This window comes from Psammomys obesus, unplaced genomic scaffold (assembly GCF_907164565.1).
Source record: "Psammomys obesus unplaced genomic scaffold, mPsaObe1.curated_primary_1811, whole genome shotgun sequence".
In the NCBI taxonomy this organism is placed as follows: Eukaryota; Metazoa; Chordata; class Mammalia; order Rodentia; family Muridae; genus Psammomys; species Psammomys obesus.
Genome location: NW_026592548.1, coordinates 6817492 through 6837772, shown reverse-complemented (window position 1 = coordinate 6837772; position 20281 = coordinate 6817492). Strand labels below are relative to the sequence as shown.

The 20281-nt window shown below is 48.7% G+C and overlaps 1 protein-coding gene and 1 pseudogene across 1 annotated transcript in view; one reads left to right on the top strand and one right to left on the bottom strand.

Annotated features, from left to right (window-relative positions):
* Positions 1-19777, bottom strand: part of St6galnac3 (ST6 N-acetylgalactosaminide alpha-2,6-sialyltransferase 3) — a 472151-nt gene extending 452374 nt beyond the window's left edge. The window contains exon 1 of the mRNA XM_055614354.1: positions 19708-19777. Coding sequence (XP_055470329.1) covers positions 19708-19725 — 18 coding nt within the window. The 5' untranslated portion in view covers positions 19726-19777. The remainder of the gene's footprint in view (positions 1-19707) is intronic.
* Positions 4401-4523, top strand: LOC129682207 (small nucleolar RNA SNORA17; annotated as a pseudogene).
* Positions 19778-20281: the final 504 nt, after the last annotated feature.

Sequence of the window (20281 nt, the reverse complement as noted above, 5' to 3'; positions counted from 1 at the left end):
GATAGATAGATAGATAGATAGATAGATAGATAGATAGATAGATAGATAGATAGATGCCCACATAGCAACCATATGTATATGCATATGCATATGCATACGATCAGGCTGCATCACACCCAAGGTAAGGGGTGCCAGTATCGTGTTCTCATTGACACGTTTCTGCTGAAAAACTGCCTGGAAATCCACTAAAGCTGCCACAGTTGACTTCTGAGACAAAGGAGCAGAGCGATGAAGAGTCCAAAAGCTGTAAAATGACAGTAAGATTGCAGATATCCTATCTGCTAGCATAATTGCTCACATACATTCAGTCTTGTGCTTAAGATGTCTCAAAGGTATTCTATTACTTATGAGGTCAAGTTCAAACTATTTAAACTACCCAACCTCCCCCATCAGCCCTACAGTCCAGACTAAACAGCCATTTAGACTTACCTATTATTTTACACAAAGGACATCTTTTAAGCCCGTAAACTTGAAAGATCCCAGAGTAGCTGACTCAGAGCGAGTTTGAAACTGGGTGCCTTGAAGAGCATGGAGAGAAAAACAGGGGTTGTCTAGGGCAGTAAACTTATGATGCAAAGAGTGCAGTTCACCCACAAGGGAGAGAGCCATTGACTATGTAGTTACAAGCGGGAATTAGACATTTTCGTGGTTCTCTCTGCCCTGTGCTGTAGTGGTACAGAGTGTGGAGGAAGAAGCGGCAGTCCTGGTGGGCAGAACAACTCACAGACCCAGCACAGCCATCCCAATGAGTCTGCCTCAGAATGATCAAGCCTGTCCACCAAGAACTTGTCCTCAGCAGTGAGCCGACCCATGGGCGGAGCTCAGCCAGGCATTCTAAACAAACCACACCGCTAAGAAGCACGGACTGCAAGCTCTTTATGTCAACTCAGAGCTCAAACAACCAGACTTCAGCACAGCCGCCATCATGGAAGGACCGTTCAGGCCCTGGGTCCCAGCATGTGGGCAGCGACACCTGCCAAGGCGACATAATCTACCAAAGTCCATAGTTCTGGGAAGTCCCTAAACATACTAACCTTGCTTTTTGGTTCCACTTCGGGCTAACTGTTCTTGCTGACTAAAGCGTGGTCAACCCAGGATGTGTTGGTTTTTTGTTTGTTTTGTTTTACTTTTTTTGTGCTTTCTGAGGCCTGAGAAAGGCTTCTTCGTCTACACCTGAGGACTGAACACCCAGTGTAGCCACCAGCCAACTAATAAAGACATTGGCTTGAACCCACTCCTAGGGGTTTTCTCTGGTGGATTCCTCACAGCAGCATGAAGAGCAAATGGTTAAAAGCATGTTGTTTTGAGTCAGAGAGACCCGAGGCTGATTTCGCCACTGATCTCCACTCACTGGAGAGAATGACCGAGCCTCCTGGGCACGGCTTCTGACTGGAGAGTAGGAACGTGTGACAGCTCACCACCATCTTAGCTCACCCACAGTGGTGGTGAGCCTGGATGGCAACTTAACTGGATCCAGAATCAACACGCCTCTGGGCAGTCTGTGAGGGTATTGCCTGGCAGAATTAGCTGAAGGAGGATGCCCCCCCCAAGAGTGATCATAACCTTCTGGAACCAGCCCCAAGGTGAACAGGTCCCAGGAAAACGCAGAGCCATGCTGAGCACCTGCCTGCCTGCCCGTCTTCCCGTCCTCCTGCCTCTTTGTTGGTGTGTGCCATGTTGCCACCATCTTTCCCTGACATCAGAACCCCATTTCTTGAGCCATGCAGTTTTGACAGAAGACCAGCCGCTCTCCAGGACTCCTCCTGGGCTTCAGCAATGCTGAGACGTCTGGCCTGGTGGACTGAACAGCTACTACATTCTCAGCATCCCCAGCCAACGTCATGTAAGCCAACCTAACAAATCCCCTTTGCAATATATATTCAACCTATTGATTTTACTTATCTGGAGTAAACTTATGATGAAAAGACTACAGTTCACCTAGAGTTCTCCTATCTGGAGAACCCTAATACACCTGCCATAGAGAAGGTAGAGAATAAATCCTAGCTACTTCAAGGACAATAATAGGGCAGGGCTCAGAGACAGCTGCCGGGCACCCTCTCCTGCCAACTAAAGAGGAGAGCTGGAGCTACCAAACAGCCGAGTCCACAAAGGCCTATCCAACAGACTTGGAAATAGCGTGCAACATTAAGATTCCTTGCAGTGATGGGAAATTCAACAGAGCGATGCAGAACTAGGGCCAGGCTTGTGTGAAGTACTCAGGCTGAGCTTACTGACTGTAACACACAACTCCACGCTCCACACACACCTGTATTCGGCATATGTTAGTTTCATTATTGTGAAATTTAATTTAAATGGTGCTCTTTGAGACCTGCTTGTTCTCTTGCTGTGGTAAAACCACAGCCGGGACAAGTCATTTCCAGATGTGAAGAACCCGGCTCATCCCCCAGGCTGAGTGCTAGAGCAAAGAGTGCGATCAGACAGGGTTCTCTCTGGCTCAACACTGCTTTGATTTAATAATCCCTTTCACCATGGGTGACTCTTGTGTCGAAAGTCTACAGTCACAGAACAGGAGCACAAGATTTGGCACCAAGTATTTCATCTCTTCCAGCTCAGTGCAAGACAACCACATTCACCACTGTCCCCTAAATGTCCTTCACACACACTCTTCTTCCTGCCTGAAGTTCATTCTTTCCATCATTCCTGTGTCTGCAGGCTCCATGTCACCAGGTGCTAGGTACAACAATGAGGTACTCCGCTATCAACTCGGGCCTTTCCACCTGTAGCCTGAGAAGTACAGAAATACATATTCACGAGTCCACAGTTAGGAAAATGCTGTGGGCATTCCTAGACGTAGAGGCGTGATGGGGAGTGTCAGGAAGATATATATTTCATCAGCATGATCAGCAAAGATGGAAGCCTCCGTGCTGGTCTTAAAAGGTAGAAAGAAAGGGCTTCACCAGGGGCAAGACAGGACAGACAGGGAACAGCACCTGAGGGAGACTTGACACAGCGAGGAACTGACCACCAGAGGAGGGAGGCAGGGGACAAAGTCTTCAGAGATAGGAGGGAGGCAGAGGAGACAGTCTTCAGAGAGAGGAAGAAGTTCAGGAGCCGGTGTGATTCACGAGTGAAGGACACACTCACAAACCCTATGTGATGAGGAAAGGAATTCTGATTTTGTTCAGAGTGGAATGGAAAGCCACCAAAAGTTTAGACAGAGACTACCATGACTCAGTCTTCTCGAAATGTCCCGCCAGCTGTTCTATGGCACTCACGGGGGAGAACAGGGAAAAACATTTACACACCTACCTCGTCAGAAAGGCCAGGCTCAAGCTCAAATACCATCTCTGTGAGAAAATTAAGTACACCAAGAGCAGCCTGACCTAAGTCTTCACAAGTGCAAGCTGACCGGAAACATTCCCCCCCGTCACCCCAACCCCTGTCAAGAATATAGTCATCCTATTATTAACATCATTTAAAACCACTGATCTGAGAAAGAGCCAGATTTATTTTCAAAGTGCTTGTGTAAGTTTACATTCCTACCAGCAATGGAGGAGGGTTCCCCTTTCTCCACATCCTCTCCAGAATGTATTGTTACTTGAGGGTTTTTTTTTCTTTTTTTATTTTATTTATTTATTTTTACTTTTTTTTCCTTATTAATTACACTTTATTCCCTTTGTATCTCCCCTGTGGTTCCCTCCCTCCTCCCATCCCAATCCTTCCCTTCCTCCACCCTCTGCATGCATGCCCCTCCCCAAGTCCACTGATAGGGGAGGTCTTCTTTTCCTTCCTTCTGATCCTAGTCAATTAGGTCTCATCAGGACTGGCTGCATTGTCTTCTGTGTACTGGTAATGCTGCTTCCCCCTCAGGGGGAGGTAATTAAAGAGAAGGCCAATTAGTTCACGTCAGAGACAGTCCCTGTTCCTATTACAATGGAACCCACTTGGATACTGAGCTGCCATGGGCTACATCTGTGCAGGGGTCTTAGGTTATCTCCATGCATAGTCCTTGGTTGGAGTATCAGTCTCAGGAAAGACCCCTCTGCTCAGATTTTTTGGTTCTGTTGCAGCCTACAGACTGGGAAAGATTTTTCACCAACTCTGTATCTAACAGAGGAATAATATCCAGAATACATAAAGAACTCAAGAAGTTAAACACCAACATACCAAGAAATCCAATTTAAAAAATGGAGACAGACCTATATGGAGAATTCTCAACAGAAGAATATCAAATGGGAGAGAAACACTTAAAGAAGTGCTCAAAATCCTTAGTCATCAGGGAAATGCAAATCAAAATGACCCTGAGATTTCACCTCATGCCTATCAGAATGGCTAAGATCAAAAACTCAAGTAACAGGACAGGAACTCCACATGGAATCATTTTTTAAATCCTTCCAGGATGTAAAATCAGTTTGTCTGAAGTTAAGAACCAAGCCATGCCTGCCCCTAGAGGCAGCGCGGGTGTGGCTGCCGGGTCACGTGCGTTAGCTGGTGGCAGAGAGGAGAGTGGCTGTGTCTATGCTCAGCATTCTGAGCTCCTGAATGATTAGTAGCCTAACATTCTCTGAAAAAAAAGGAGCCTGAGATGACCACCAGTCCACCTGGGACCACTCCCGGGGTGACCCCAGATACTCAGAGGCTCCCTGCACCACTAAGAGGAGCACAAAGGTGGTGGAGAAATGTAAGAAAAAGAGAAACAGAAGGATGAGAGGCAGAACTGGAGACTCGAAGGTAGTGAGGAGCAGCCTGATGTGAGCAGCCAGTGATGCCACCCCGGGCCATGGTAGGATCTTGGCCTGTGCTGCACTAGGGGCCACATCCGGGTCTGCTATCACCAAAGGCCAGGCGGACATCCCTGGTCTAGGCTGATGTCTGAGGGCTATGCAGAACTGGGCATCCTGGGGGTGAGAGCAGTACAGCTGACTCCACTCCTAGCCAGCTGCAGCACTCTGGAGAGTGGGCGCCTCACACTGTGGGGGCTGCAGTGGCCTGCCCCTCGGCTGCTGCAGCGCTCAGGAGGGTGGGCCCTGTGTCTCACCTGGGCAGCACAGAAGAACTGACCCTGGTGGTAGCAGGGTCATGGGCAAGCCAGCCTCAAGGGTGTTGAGTGTGGGATAACCGGCCCCACAACTTGTCTGCGGCATGATGACAAGGATGAGAGAGAGGTACCCCCTCACCTCTTGCTACCTGCTGCAGGCAGGACAGCTGGCCCAGAGGTCATCAGAGTGGGATAGCTGGTCCTGTTTCTTGTCTGCTGGGCTCAAATAAGGGAAAGATGCCATCCCCCTCCTCTCCTTTGCCCCTCCCCATCTATGGCAGGCAGGGGAGCTAGCCCCAGAGTCATGACGGTGGGAGAACTGGCCAGGACCCTCACCACCTTCAACACTGTACCTCGCCTGAGCAGCAAGGTAAAGCCGTCCTGATTGCAGGGGTTGTTGGTAAGCCGGCCCAAGGGCATGAGTGCAGGAGAGCTGGTCAGCCAGCCAGATCCCCCTCAGGTCCAGAGCTGTGAGCCAGCCCACTTCAACCTCTGCCCATGGATGAACTGCTGGGGTGCAGAAGAGGCTGGTCCTAAAATCCAGACCTGCAGCATCTCCACGAAATAGGGCAACAAGATGTCAGACAGGAGTCCCAGTGAGGTTCCAGCACTGACAGAACAGCAGAAACTAGAGGCCTCATACCAAACCAATGAGTCACTGCAGTGATCACTGCGAGCAGCGTGGACAAACGGGTCTACTGTGGGTCACACTGTGACACACTACAGCTTCCACACTAGATTTTTCCTCTGTTGGACAGGAGGTTGCAAGGGTTGAGGGTGGGCAAGAGGGAAGGGCAAGATGTGTGGGACTGAGGTGAATGACGTGAAATTCACAGGGAACCAAGAAAAGTTAAAAAAGAAAGAAAGAAAAGAAAACAGGCTGAGCAAGCAATCAGGAGCAAGGTAGTAAGCAGAACTACTGCGTCTGCAGGTTCCTACCCTGTTTGAGTTCCTGTCCTGACTTCCTTTACTGATACTGCTATGAAGTGTGACCCAAGTAAACTCTTTTCTCCCCCTCTCCCCACCCAATAAAATCAAGCTCTCTGACACGCCCAGCAGCTTGGGTTGATGCTAACACTAGAACCTTCAGAGCCAGAGTGGGAGGGTGTGTGTGCCTGTGTATGCGCTTGCTGTGCCTCACCTTCCCTCTCCGTAGAGAAAAGCTGAGTACCAATAACAACGCCACCATGTTGCCGTTACTGAACAGCGACCCCAAAGCTGAGACCAACACGCACTTACACGCTGCTGCGGAGTAATGACTCTTAGAGAACACTACACCCTGGAGGTTTGCTTGGGCAACGAAGGCAAGTGCTCTCTACGCCTTGGTTGCCTCAGATAAAGTAATTATGAGAAAGAGGGTTCTTTTTCTTCTGGTAACTGAACATCAGAGGCTATGATATGGGTATCTTAAATGTGGCAACTACCCTACACCGCATAGTCAAAGTGTTTGCTGATGTCATCTTGTTATTGTTCCCATTTTTGTCGTAGGAAGTTACAAGTTTCTCTCTGTAACCTTAAAACTATCCTTTTTCCTTGTTTTTGGTTTTTTGTTTGTTTTTTTGTTTGTTTAACCAAAGTCTTGTTAGATAGCAGACTGTCCTAGACTCCTTCAGGCAACCCAAGCAGTGCCAAACCTATGGCCTCCCAAGAGCTGAGATGACAAATGTGTTGTCATCCCCACTTTGCAAAATTATGTTCTGCTTTGGATTCAAATCCTACCTCCAACCTGACTATTAAAGCTACCTTGACAGAGCTTACCCCCAACCCAGTGACTAATTTAAGGGTTCCTGGAGAAGCCCGACACCATGTGAGCACTCACTGAGCACGCCAAGTGGGCTGACTTTCAAACAGACCCCAAGCTCCTTCAGAACACAGCCTTCCACTGCTCCTTCATCTCCTACCCCTCCATGCCTCCTCCCCCCTACAGTACATGGAATCTGACTTCACGAAAAGTAATCACTGTTTTCACACACCTCCACCTGCTAAAACTATGTGGAAAACATCACCCATAGACTTTTTTAATACTGTGTGTGTGTGCGCGCGCGCTCGCGTGCATGCACGCGTGTGCATGTGTATTAAAGCATGAGAGAAAACACAGACTAAATCTCAACTGTCAGTTCTTAGTAGAGAAACCTAAAGTGGTAACCTTTGGATGCCATTTCTTTTTTAAATTAACTTTTTAGGTTAGCATACAAATGGAGGTTGGTTTTTTTTTTTTTAATAACAGTTTTAATGCCCTTGGTAAAAAATGGAAGAGAAAAAGGCAAACCTCAAGTTGCCAACATGCCAGACACCACGTGTAGAAATGTTGGGTCAGATAAGGCTGGCAAACCCAGATGCTGAGGTTAAGTAGCCGGGCAGGATTAAACAGGCCAAACTGGCCAAAGAACAACAGGAATGGTGAGAGGTGTTCTTCACCACAGCTGAAAGAACTACAAGGAAAAGAAATATGGATCCTCTACCTCAGAGGATGACAGGGCCGAGAAGGTCGGCAAGGAAAAAGCCAGGTCAGCTTCCTACCTGGAGTAGGTGTGGACGTGACATCAGGCGGTGTCATGCACACAAGACCAATTGTATGGGGCTCAGGGATGACTCGCCCATCCCAGATAACCCAAAGGAAGCAGCAGACACCCTTGGACTTTGGAAGACTGTCTTATCTACCAGATAACAGAGTCCCACAACCTTCCCTGCCCCTGAGCTGGGACAATGTTCCTTTCAACCATTAACTAAGATCTCTACAAGAGCTGGATAGAGAAGAAACATGGACGCCAGACATGCAATGAGGCTCATCAGAAAAACGAGCCACAAAACAGAGGGCCCAAAAGTCAGGAGAAAGTGAACAGAAACGTCTAGAGAGTCATTTCTTGCAGGACACCAAAAGAAGCCTCAGAGGCCAACCCGGTGGCTCCCAAGGCTTTCTGCGATTTATTAAAACCTCAAATGAGGCTATGAAGCACTGTCCTGGAAGGTGCAAAGCTATCGCCTTTCACCATTCTTCCTTCTCCCTATTCCTAATTTCTAGGTGATGAGTATTTAACTCTGAGACTGACTGGGTCATAATTACTACAGCAAACTTCACAGGACAGCACTAACTTCTATCAATCCGCAGAGGAAGCACACCTCACTACAAAGCTGTTCCTCAAGAGAGAAGTGGGGCAGGACCAGAAAAGAGTGGATGTGCACTCGCTGAAACAAGATCTCATGGTTTAGAGTCACCTCAGAGTGGTTTTCCTGAAAAGATGAGGAATGGCACCAGGGAGGGGATTTCTGTCCCAGCCCCCCGTGCTAGGCATGGGCACACAGGCTTTTCCACATTCACGTGGCCTGAGCTCCAAAGCATCAGAGAGCTTGACAGGGAGAAATCACACAAGGCAATATCTAAACACTGAGAACTGGCTGGACCTCAATCACTACTCACACGTCAATAGCTCATCCATTTCCTTTGGAGGATGTGTGGATTCAAACGCCTGTTCTGCAGCCCTTACACACCTGCGACCACTTCTTGATCTGGATGTGGGGTGGCAAGACTTTCCGAAGTGCAGCCCAGAAACGGGCAACAGCAGTCTCCCAGGGGCTCGCCAGGAATGAGCAGCAACAGCTCCCCCAGAGCTCAGCAGACATGGACACTGGAAGTACCCCAGGGCTCACCAGAGATAAAGTTCTCAAGCTTGTAGCTCACAGACAGAGAGAATGAGAAATTCTGGGTGGTCCTAGCCTCTTTTGGTGTCCTGAGCGTTTCAGGGGTCCTGACGGTTGAAAACACTGGTCTGCAGATGTCAGGAGCTCTAACTTGGCTGGGAGTTCAAGACCAAGCCCCCCTCCCTCTGCAGTGCTTGGTTCTCGTGCAGGGAATGTCCGTCAACGTCTATTGAGCAAGGGCTGATCTAAAGAGGAAGAAGCACAATGCCCTTGGCTTGGTTCAGGACACTAAATGGAAATATCACGAAATTTTTATCATGAAATCTTACTGCTCTTTTGAATTTTTAAAGCCACTTACTAATGCAACAGTCATTCCTACGGGACTCCAAGACCTACTAGCCCTGACCTGGCAGGGTCACATTAGCATTAAGCTACATGAAACTGTCTTCCCACCTGTCCGATGAAGACAAACGCCATGAACTCTGACAGTGTGCTGTAAGATAAATATCTGAAAAGAAAGGCTGCCTGGCACCAGCCCTGAATGAGATTCGGCAGATGGCACACACTGTCCTTTTAACGTGGTCACTCATGAAAAACTGTGAATGTTGTGTGACCTGAGAGAAGAAGCCAATGCCAGGCAGGATGACGCTACCAAAGTGGACATGATACAGCCACAGGCACACTAACAAAGTGCACTGTGCACCATGGTCTCCGAGACAGAGTGAATGACTGCGCGCAGAAACACACAAAGGAAATTCCCAAGGACACACGGCTTACCCTTCGAGTCCAAATGGTTCCCATATGTGCACCTGCAGCAATGAACCAAATCAACATGGATAAATTCTGCCTCTGACCTCAAAGCCCTTGGGAGTCCACACCACCACACTGAGACCAAACAGCTAGCTCGCACATCCCACAGAGCAGCAGCCCTCCGGGAGAATCCACAGCTGCACAACATTTGGGAGGGATTTGGATCAGTTGGTGGAGAAAGTCTGATGAGATTTCAAGGGCACTCAAAGGTCCCCATGTGTCCCTGGCTCAGGCACTCAAGAATGGCTTCTATCCTGCCTTCCTTTCCTCTCTAAGAATCTGAACAGTACTGAACAGAATCTGAACAGAATCTGGTGCTGATCTGAGAGGCATCTTTCCATAGTCCCTTGCACCACACACATTCTCTGAGCTCTGCAGCCCCTCCTGATGGGGACTGTGTTGAACAAAGGAGTACTCAGTAACCATGTGTGGCTTTTGGGCATTGAATCCTGGCAGGTGCAATTAAGAAACTGTACTGTTTATTCAATTTCATTTTAATCAATTCACAATCAAAAAAATGAGGCATTCCATTTAGTTATTGGAAAATAAATGAACGTAGCTCTTTAAACCATGAAGTGTAGGTCAAAAACATGTAAGAAAAATTTAGCACCTGGAGTGGTTCGAAAAGGTTTGCCCCCACAGACTCATATGTTTGAATGCCTGGACCATAGGAAGTGGACCTATTACAGGTGTGGCCTTTTTGGAGGAAGTGTGTCACCGTAGGGGCGGGCTTTGAGGTCTCCCAGTGCTCAAGCTCCACCCAATATGGAATCAGAACCTCCTCCTGGCTGTGGGCAGAAGACAGGCATCTCCTGGCTGCCTTCAGATCAAGATGGAGAACTCCTGGCTCCTCCAGTACCAAGTCCGCCTGGGCGGTGCTGCACTTCCCGCCATGACATAGTGGACTGAACCTCTGAAACTGTAAGCCAGGACCAATTAAATGTTTTATGTCTAGGAGTTGCCTTGGTCATGATGTCTTCTTCACAGCAATAAAAACCTAACTGCGACAGCACTTGAAAAATACATATTGAATTTGGAATATGCAAAATGGACATAAATATTTCACTATTAATTATATACTGGTCATATACTGAAATGAAGACATTTTTATAGTTTGGGTTAAATAAAATACACTACATAAGTTCTACATATAGCTTTCATTTTTTATGTGGGTCTTAGGAGATGTGTAGGTTGTACTAGGCATGGCTTGTATCTCGGCACTCAGACTCAGGCAGGAGGATCACTACCTTGAAGCTACACATATTCTTGTAAGTAACCCCTCACCCATATTCTTGTAAGTAACTGCTCCTCCATACTCCTGTAAGTAACCTGATTCAGCAAGTTGTACTTTGGTGGTAAGGTATGACAAAGAGGGGGAGGGAGACAGAAAGAAAGTAAGAGAAGGGAAAGAGAAAGAAGGCAAAGGTGAGAAGAGGAAGGGAAAAGGAAGTAAAGGTAGTTGCGGGCTGTGTCTCTTCTCACAGGCATCTCTGGCATAGCTGCTTAGTGCTGTTCTTCCTGGGAACTGGCAACCAGAGCGGACTCGGAGGTAGGACAGCTGTAGCTGTCACCCAAACCCTACAGAGACACCAACTGCCTGAGGCTCACTTTGTTTAGACACCAGTCTACTGTTGCCCCCATGCTTACAACAGTACTCACTGCCCTGTTCGGCACAAATTCAAACCCATCCTGTCGCCGCCGCTCCCTCCTTCCCAATAAGAGGAACAGCTTCCAGTCATTTGCAAATTCCAGTTCTTAAATCTACAGTGACTACAGGACCAGACTTTAGTGCCAGGTCCCCATTCCCGGCTCCCACTTCACTTCCATTTCCCCTGCAAACCAGATTCAAACAGCACTAACAAATTAAACAGCCTGTGAAATTAGAAATAAAGTCTTTCCCAGAAAAGATTTGACACTCAACAGTTTTCAGTTTTCCATTCTTAGCAAATACCAAAATCTGAGTAGGTGAGTGGGTGTTGTATAGCAGTTTCTTCCAAGATTGAAACATGACATCCTGGAGGGAAGCTCCTTAAGATAGAAAGTATTAAAACAAAAAGTAAACAACTCAAAAAAGGTTTAGGAAGTCCCTGAAACTGACCAGAATCACAAGACAACCCCCACTCCCTTCCCAAGAGTAAACAGAAATGACAAGCCCAGCTACAAAGAAGCCACAGGGACCATCCTGACTGGAGGAGGTTTAGATCAGCTGAGCCACTCAGAAAGGTTGATCTCCCCAAACTGCTAAGTTCCCTGAAGACTGTGCAGTGCACACCAGGCCCCCAGATTTGTGAGCGTCAGCACAGTCAACTGTGCTGGGGTGGGCTTTGGTGATGCAGCCGTCTGTGTGTCGTTTCTGCTCCTGCAAGTAACCCCAACAAAACTCACTGGTTCACCAACGGTGCATCCATATTTTGGTCTGCCCAGGGATCCCTGTCTATGGAAAGTAGACGTGTGTGTTGCATCTGCCCAGGAAAAGTATTTCACAAAACAGCTGGTGAGTGCAGAGCTGTATTTACTGGGTTCCGGTGTGGCTTTACACCACACTAAAAGACTCCAGGGATAGAATGCTGCTTCTCCTGGCCCCTCTCCAACAGATTTCCTCAGGGGGTGAGGGGGGACTAACTCCCTCCATCTCTGTCAAGGACCAGATGTTATCAGCCTACCTTCCATCGTGCAGGAAATGAAATGGTCCTGCACAAGGGGCAAAGGAGGTCTTCTGGAAAGTCGCCTACGTGGAAGCTGCTGTTTATTAAAGTCTCTCAAATCCAGGGCGAGGTTTGGGTCTTAGCTGGCTCTCCTGTTTAATCGAGGACAAGCAGCAATAGCGACTCTCATCCTCCCCTCCCTGCCCCTTCCTACTGACCCTTTAGAGAGCCTTTAATGAGAGTGCAGAACCAAGGATGAGAGACTCAGCCTTCCTTCCTCCCCAGCTTACCAAGGCTCTCTAATTGGCAGTAACACTCAGGTCTCCATCAGAATGGCTGGACACTAACAGGCCTGGGCTATTCACAATCTGAATGATGGGCATCTTGGGATTCTGGTAGCATTGGTAAATCTACCCTTTCCAGTTAGAGAAGGGCCTCTCTACACTTTACCTAAAGCCAAGAAAGACAAAAGAATTAGTGTCCACCCTCAGGTACAAGCCTCTTGAATGCTCAACAACAGCTAGAGATTTCCCTTCTGGGGAGATTAACTTTGAAAGTAACTTTGAAAGTCAATAGTGGGCTTTAGCTATCCTCAGAGCTAAGCCCCTTCCACAAAAAAAAAAGCCCATGCCCTGACAGCAGATGAGCATTCTGTCACAGTGGGTCAGCTGGCCCTGCTCCCACAGCCACAGCCATCACAGTAACGCTCTCCTTTGGTTTTCCATACTCCACTGGACACAGTGGAGTGAAAGAACCCATGGTTGTTACAGTTTGTGGGCCTTTTATTTTTTAAGAATATAATAAACTTAAAAACAAATGCTGGGGTCTCTTCTGAGCTTGCAGGGGCCCTGAGTTACTGTAATTCCATACCACCTCTCTCCTGTTCTCTCCCTCAGACACATCCCCCACCCTCTCACCCCCTTCCTCTCTCCCACAAGCTCCCACCTCCTTCCTCCCACCCTCAAATTGCTAGCACATGTGGCTGAACTTTGACTCAGCTTCCCCCAGGCCAGAGGCTCTTCACTTTTAGACACAGAATTATGACCTCCTTAAATCTCCTCAGTCTCTCTTCACCGCTAGTTCCAAAATCACAAGGGAACCTTGAGGAAGACACAAATAAAAACATGTGAAGAGTGGTCCCTACCAAGTGGACCTGGGTAGAAGATGGTAAATAAAGTCTATCTCTTTGTTGCCAATAAAGGTCACAGATACTTCTGACAGCCACGCAGACCTGGGGTCAGTGTCCCCTCTACCCCTTTTGCAACCTGGGACAAGTTACTTAGCTTTTCCTAGTTTCCATTTATTAGCTCAAGTTTTCTTAGCTCAAGCTCCAGCCTAGCAACTCAGTTGTCTAATACGTGGCCAACTGCTACTTTCATCACTAATCCAAAGAGTGCTGCCTGCACCTGCGACTCACACCCCAGGAAACATTCCCATCCAGGGCATGCTCACACCCTGGGCATGCTCCTCACATCCTGGGCACACTCAGACTTAGAGCATGCAGATTCATCCTCCATGCACATCCATCCTCCAGACACACACACACACACACACACACACACACACAGCATGCTCACACCAAGAGCACACTTATTCCCCAGAGCATACCAACACACACAGCAAACACATCCTTGCAGTCAGCACCTACTGGTCAGGGCTTTGTCTGGACAGTGGTCAGAAGTACCAGCACAAATGGATCTGGCAAACTGTCTTGTCTTTCTTGCCTGTGTAGTAGGGTTTCCTGGGGGCCCTCACACGTGATGCTGTGACCCCTCACAGTTTTCAGAGGCCCTGAAGGCTCCCTTGAGAACCACACTCTGACTTAGGCATGGGTGTTTGGTTTTGAGGGCTCCATCTAGTACTTCTTATCCTGACTTTCTCTTCTTGTCTTGTTTCTGTCAAAAATGGGCTTAACTGATCCTGACAAAGCAAGGCAGCCCCTCCATATCCTCCAGAGCTCATCTTTCTTCCTTGCACCCGTTCTCCTCCCCCTCTATCTTCAGATGTCAGATAACCCTGAATTTTCTGTGAAGGGCAGCAGGCCTCTAACAACAATGCTGACAGCATGGGAGAAGCTAGGTGAGAGACCTGCTTGCTCTCCACTCGGCTGCAGCATCCATGGCACACCAAACTGCCCTCCAGTTCGAACAAATCCGGTAACACCACCACTTTACGCATTCAACAGTCCTTTAGAGGTAACTTACCGAAAACCTGGTCAGTTCTTTTTTTTTTGGGGGGGGGGAAGGGGCTCGAGACAGGACTTCTCTGTGTAGTTCTGGCTGTCTTGGAATTCATTCTGTAGGCCAGGCTGGCCTCAAACTCACAGAGACCTACCTGCCTCTGCCTCCCAAGTGCTGGGATTAAAGGTGTGTACCAACATGCCTCTCAGTTCCTGGGCATACCAATTTGAGTAAGAGTAGGCTTCTCCTCAGCTAATTCTCGGTGAATGACTCCCAGCCCAAAGTTTACCTCTCAAAGAACTCTGCACACTTTGGTTACTAGCTTAACTGTTTACAAGCCGGGCACCACGTGACTCTTCATACATTGAAACTTACAGACCTCTGAAGATACAGGGTGAGTATGAGCTGCCTGGCCCCTGTGAGCTCACTCTGATAGACAGCTGGGTGTCCACAGAACAGGATGAGCCTGCTGCTACACAGACAACAGCTAAGGTTCCAAGAGCCTACAGGCTCCTGCTGACAGAGAAGCAGCCTGTTTGTAGACGGGGGATTTCCTGCAGAAAAACAGCATGGAAACAACCACAGCTGAGGACTTCATAGATGCCACGTTCCTGTTTCATAGAAAGTAGATTTTCTACCTTTGTGATCTGTATTAATTTCCACTTCAGAGATAAGGGAACTGAGGCGTAGGCCTCATAGTTGGGACAGGCTGTCTAACCCCAAAGCTCAACACCTTAATAGTCCCCATGTTGCCCAGACTTGAGGTTCGTGCAGGTAAGTGTGGAGGCCAGGAGTGAGTGAGCAGTAGAGACATGAGCTGTTGAGACAGGAACCAGATTCTGAAAAAAACCTGCAGGTCATGCTAAGCCTGATTATCACCCAGGCTCAGTGAACCAAGGTATGAAATAAAGCCCCAAAGGGCTTATGGGTACTGCCCCTTTGCTCTGTAGGAACAATGAGGAAAAGCTGCCAAGAAAGGAGCCTTGCTCGAATGCTGACCAAATACAAGGCTCCAGGACAAGAATGAGAGTAAAGGGCACAAGCCAGATTCTCTCCCACGTTGAAGTATGGTAAAGGATTAGGTCTGGGCAGGGGAGAGAAGACTAATGAGAAGATAACTATGTAAGTCTGCACCACAACTATGTAATTTCTTATCAACTGGATAAATGTATAAGGGCAGGTCACTGTAGAGGAAAGCAAAAGTAGCGTAGACATGCATCTGTGGCATGTTTATTATCTATATTATGCTCAAAATTTTGATTAACAGGGAAAAACCATAATCTTCACGTCAGAAATCACTCCCATGCCTCCACAGCCACAGCCCACCAGGTGTCCGCCTCAGTACTGAATACAGAACTCAGGTCAACAAAGATCTGTTACATATCACAAGTGTACAAAATACTGTACCCAAAAACTACTTGCTCACCACAAGAAGAAATCATAGAAGAAAATAGAAATCATTTTTATTACATATACTACTGTACAGTTTCTGAAACACAAGAAAGGTAAATAATATAAATGTAATTTTAGCTTTATTAGTACTATAAAGTAGCCACTTTTCTTGTCTAGTAAATTCCAAAGACTCTTAAACACCCCAGAGATCCTCTCCTCTCTAATCTCCCTCTTTAGAGGCAGCAGCAGCGGCGGCGGCAGGCAGGGGATTCAGAAGGGTCCTCGGAGACCTCACCCTTTAGGAACACAGTGGCTGTTGAATTGAGGTCTAGCAGGGCTCAGAAGAAGAGCAGCCTGATGCAGGCAGGAAATGAACCCTCTGAGACAGGGGTTGTCATTTCCTGCAGGATAACCAGCACAGATATTCTCACTTCCCCCTACAATAGCCTCCATTTTGGAAACAGGGGGGGGGGTAAATTAAAAATTTAAAAAAAAAAATTTCTGTGGTTCAATCAGTAAGTGGTAGAGGCATAACTACACAGCACCTGCTTCTGTGCGCACTGTCCTGCAATGTAGAATAGGCATGTACCTTACAACATAAGTGACTCTGAGGGACCAGATGGGCCTGAGGTAGGCACAGTGTCTCCAGGGACCAGCTCTGTGTCCCTGAAAGGCCCTCATCAGCTGCCATGCGCCAGCCTTCCCCCTTAGAGATTCCCGCCCTTGCTGTAGAAGCAACCATGGTGTCCACATAGGTAGAAAGGATGACTCAGTCTCCTCGCATCAGAAAGCCTCTGCCCACTACAGTTAATGTTTCTGGAACACAGCTCGCAGGCAGTAATCCTGTTCAGCACCAACCATCAGTGGGAAGCAGCCTTGGCTGTGGCCTCTGGGTTAGTCATTGTCTACCTCCATGCTTCATTATGACTTTCTGAAACTCTGGCTAGAAACTCTTCACAAAGCAAGGTACAGAACAGCACCCTGCAGAGCACTCATTGGAAAAGCATGCCTTCCTTAGGCCCAGAGTAGAATATTCTTATCATTAGAGGGTCAAGACCAAGATGAAAGTGCCCAAATAAAACTCGTTTCTCATTGCTTTCCCTGCCATTTCCTGACATTCGGAACAGATAGCCCAGGCCTCCTCCTCCTTATTCTTGTCTTATGTCTTCATAATGTATCACTTGTTGTTAAAATGGGATACAAACTCTCAGGCCCATCCCCTACTCTTGGTTTTCTTTCTAGTGCTGTGATAAAACACCAGGACCAAAAGCAACTTGAGAAGGAAAGGGTTAACTTAATTTCACACTTTCTTGTGGATCATTGAAAGAAGTCAGAGCAAGAATTCAAGGCAGGAACCAAAGAAGAGGTCCATGAGGAGCACTGCTTCCTGGCCTGCTCACCCATGGCTGCTTTCTTACACCACCTACGATCATCTGCCCAAGGGTGCTGCCATCCAGAGAGGGCAGTGGAGAAAATGCCTCACAGAACTAACTGCCTACAGGTCAACTAATGGAGGCATCTTCTCAAGTGAGTCCCTCTTCCCAGATGGCATGGCTTGTGTCAAGCTGACAAAAAAATGGGCAGCACATCTGAGTATGTACTTCATACAGAGAGACACGGGGAAGACATAAGTAATTATGTCTATTTATATGCACATGTTTACACATGCATTCATACACAGGGGGAAACATACACATATGCATACATACACAGAATACTATGAACAGCAAATAAATTACATATGCTCTTCTCCTATTAATCTGCTCTTTGTCAGTTTGATCAGCAGGCCAGGCTCAGTTTCCAACACCCAAGTAGGTTCAGAGGAATCAGACAGTTCCTGTGACTTTCCTGAATGTGCTCTGTGTTCTGGAGCACTTTCCAGGACATGACCAGGGGTGGCAAAGTCAGGAGGAAGTAATACAAAAAAGAAAATAAAAAGGAAAAAGGAAGTCTCATTAAAATCAACAAGAGGTCTATGATTTTCCATTTGCTACCACAACACTTAAAATTATAATAACTGCATATTTCTCTATGCTTTGGAAGAAGGGAACCAAAATCAAGTGCAAAAGGCCAAGCCTGCACAGAATTCATTCCTCCTGTCTGGAACCTGTGCGCCCCACTCCACCGTGTGTAACTCTCAAAGATGCAGGTGAAAGGATCTCAGAGACTGTCTAGGGCCAAGTAGGTCCAGCCTGCACCCAGCAGAGGCTGCCCACAGCCCAGAGGAGCCATCCATGTGGCCCAGACATTCACAGCCCACAACATCAAAGTTATCACCAAAAGGGGAGGTGGGGAGGACTCGAAGATAGCCAGGACTGACTAGTATAAGGGCTGCCTGGAGCCGTCTCCTGGGACAGTTTTAAAGAGTGACAGCATTTCACATGTGGGTCTGAATCCAGGCTCACTCTGTCCTGAAGCTGCGAACGAGGGCACTGACTGGGCAGAGCGTCTGACAGAATGGAAGCCCTACCCTGTGGGAAAGGTCAGAATGCCGCAGTCCGAGGCCCTACTCCATCAAGCTCCGCAGCAGCGTGACACCGTGTGCACAATTACTCTGATCTAATGTAAGGAGTTAGTGTTCAGGGACGTGTAAATTGCCCAAGGCCACACATAGGGGGCAGGAGGCAGAGCCAGAATTCAGGTGAATATTTGATCTTCCTCGGGCATGGGTAGGTTTTGAAGGCAAAGAAGGAGGGGCTGCAGGACCACCTCCACACGAGGAGTGGTAAGTCCAAGATGAGGTGAGAGCTGTGTGTGACCTTGGCAACGCACTAAAGATGCTTCCAGGGGGTTGGGAATATAGCTCTGTGGGCAGACGTGTGCTTACCATGTGTGAGACTCTGGGTTTGACCACTAGCACCGCACCAAACCAAACATGCACACAAAGACGGTGCATCCGTGGAGGTGACGCCCTGTTCTAGCTCTAGTTCCTGCCCTGGGCCAGGGGGTTTGACTTTCACTCTGTGGCACCAATGGATTACTTCCTCCTGACTTTGCCACCACTGGCCATGTCCTGGAAAGTGCTCCAGAACACAGAGCAAGTTCAGGAAAGTCACAGGAAGTGTCCAATTCCTCGCTTCATGCTGGGAAGGGAAGATTGGGGCAACTAGACTTTGTACCAAGCGCCGCAGCAGCAATACGCAGCACACACACTGCTTCTCTGATAGTCTCCTTGGTCCGCGGCACCGTCTCCGGGCTGGAACCAAAACACCTCTGAGTTCCCTCAGGGATGGGGAACCTTCATGCCGCACACATGTTGATCCATGATGTCAGGCTGGGCAGTCGAATAAGGGCAGTAAGGAAAAACCAGAACGGGGTGGGAGTGAACGTTCCCAGTAGGTCGGAAACAGTCTTTCCATGGAAGGTCCTCACCAAGCAGGTCCACCCAAAGACCTCAAGCCTGTGGCACTCAGAACTCATAAAGAACCAGGACTTGAAAGAACACAACAGGAATGGACTCTGAGTAAGAGTGTCTGTTGACACGTGAGCCTGAGGAGGTCCAAGGTTCTATCTATCTCCATCTAGTGAACTTTTCAAACTGCAGGCACCAACACCTGGAGCTAGTTCCCCAGAAACTCATTCCTCCGGGGCTACCTGTGGCCCCAGAAGTTTTTGTGTTCCCAGAAGCAAAGGCTGCACGCTTTCCAAACCCTCTCCTCCTCTTCCCAAAAGCCGTGCCCCTCACCCATGCCAGGAGGCTCCTTTTCAGCCCGTGGCCCCCCGCAGGCCTCGGGCTTCCCTGACCGCAAAGCTCAGAGCACCCTCTGCTCCTCCTGCCATGCCCATCATTCGGCACACCAGCGCGCGCTCCCTCCCCAGCTCCTTCCAGGCAGGCGCCAGCCGGCAGCGGTGTAGGCAAGGAGTCTGTGCCCAATGCACATTGCATAGTCTCCCACCCAGATGCCTTGGCCAAAGGAACAAAAAGGAAGCCGACGCCAGGAAGGGACGGGCGGGCTGAGGATGCGGCGGGACCGCGGCAGGCTCCACGCCTCTGCGCACCCGGCGGGCGGAGCTCGCCTGCGGCCCGCAGCTGAGCGGTTACCTTGAGGATGCAGGCCATGGCGCTACGGATCGACCCTGTGGTTTGCTGCACCTCGGCCCCGCAGCGGGACCACTCCAGCCCACATTCCCGCAGAGCGAGCCGGGGCCGCGGGAGCTGCGCGCCCAGGCCCCACCCCCGAGCCCCGCCACTGGCTGGCTCCGCACGAGGCCCCGCCCTGAGTCACGTGTCCTCCGTGTGGCCCGCAAATGCCTGCTACTCTTCTGCTGCTACTACATGGCTTTTTTTTTTTTTTTTTTTTTAATTTTTTTTTAACCCCCTCTGTAGATGAAGTAGTCAAAGCCCTGCTAGCAGCAGACGCGGATCTGAGTACCCCGAGGACAGAGGGGGCCCTTCCAGCGGCTCGCCCATCAGAGAACCCGCAGATGTGCCACTTTCCAAAAGTTAGCTGTGTTTGGCACCTTCCTGCTGCAGGCGTGGGGCCCATCAAAGGATTCTTCGAAAGCAGCTGGAGGTGCCCCGGGCTAGCCCTTGGCACTGCCGAATTCTGTGGTGGGGTTTCTTTTGCCATGAATGATTGGCTGTCAGTCTGAAAGCTCAAACAGCTGGAAAAACT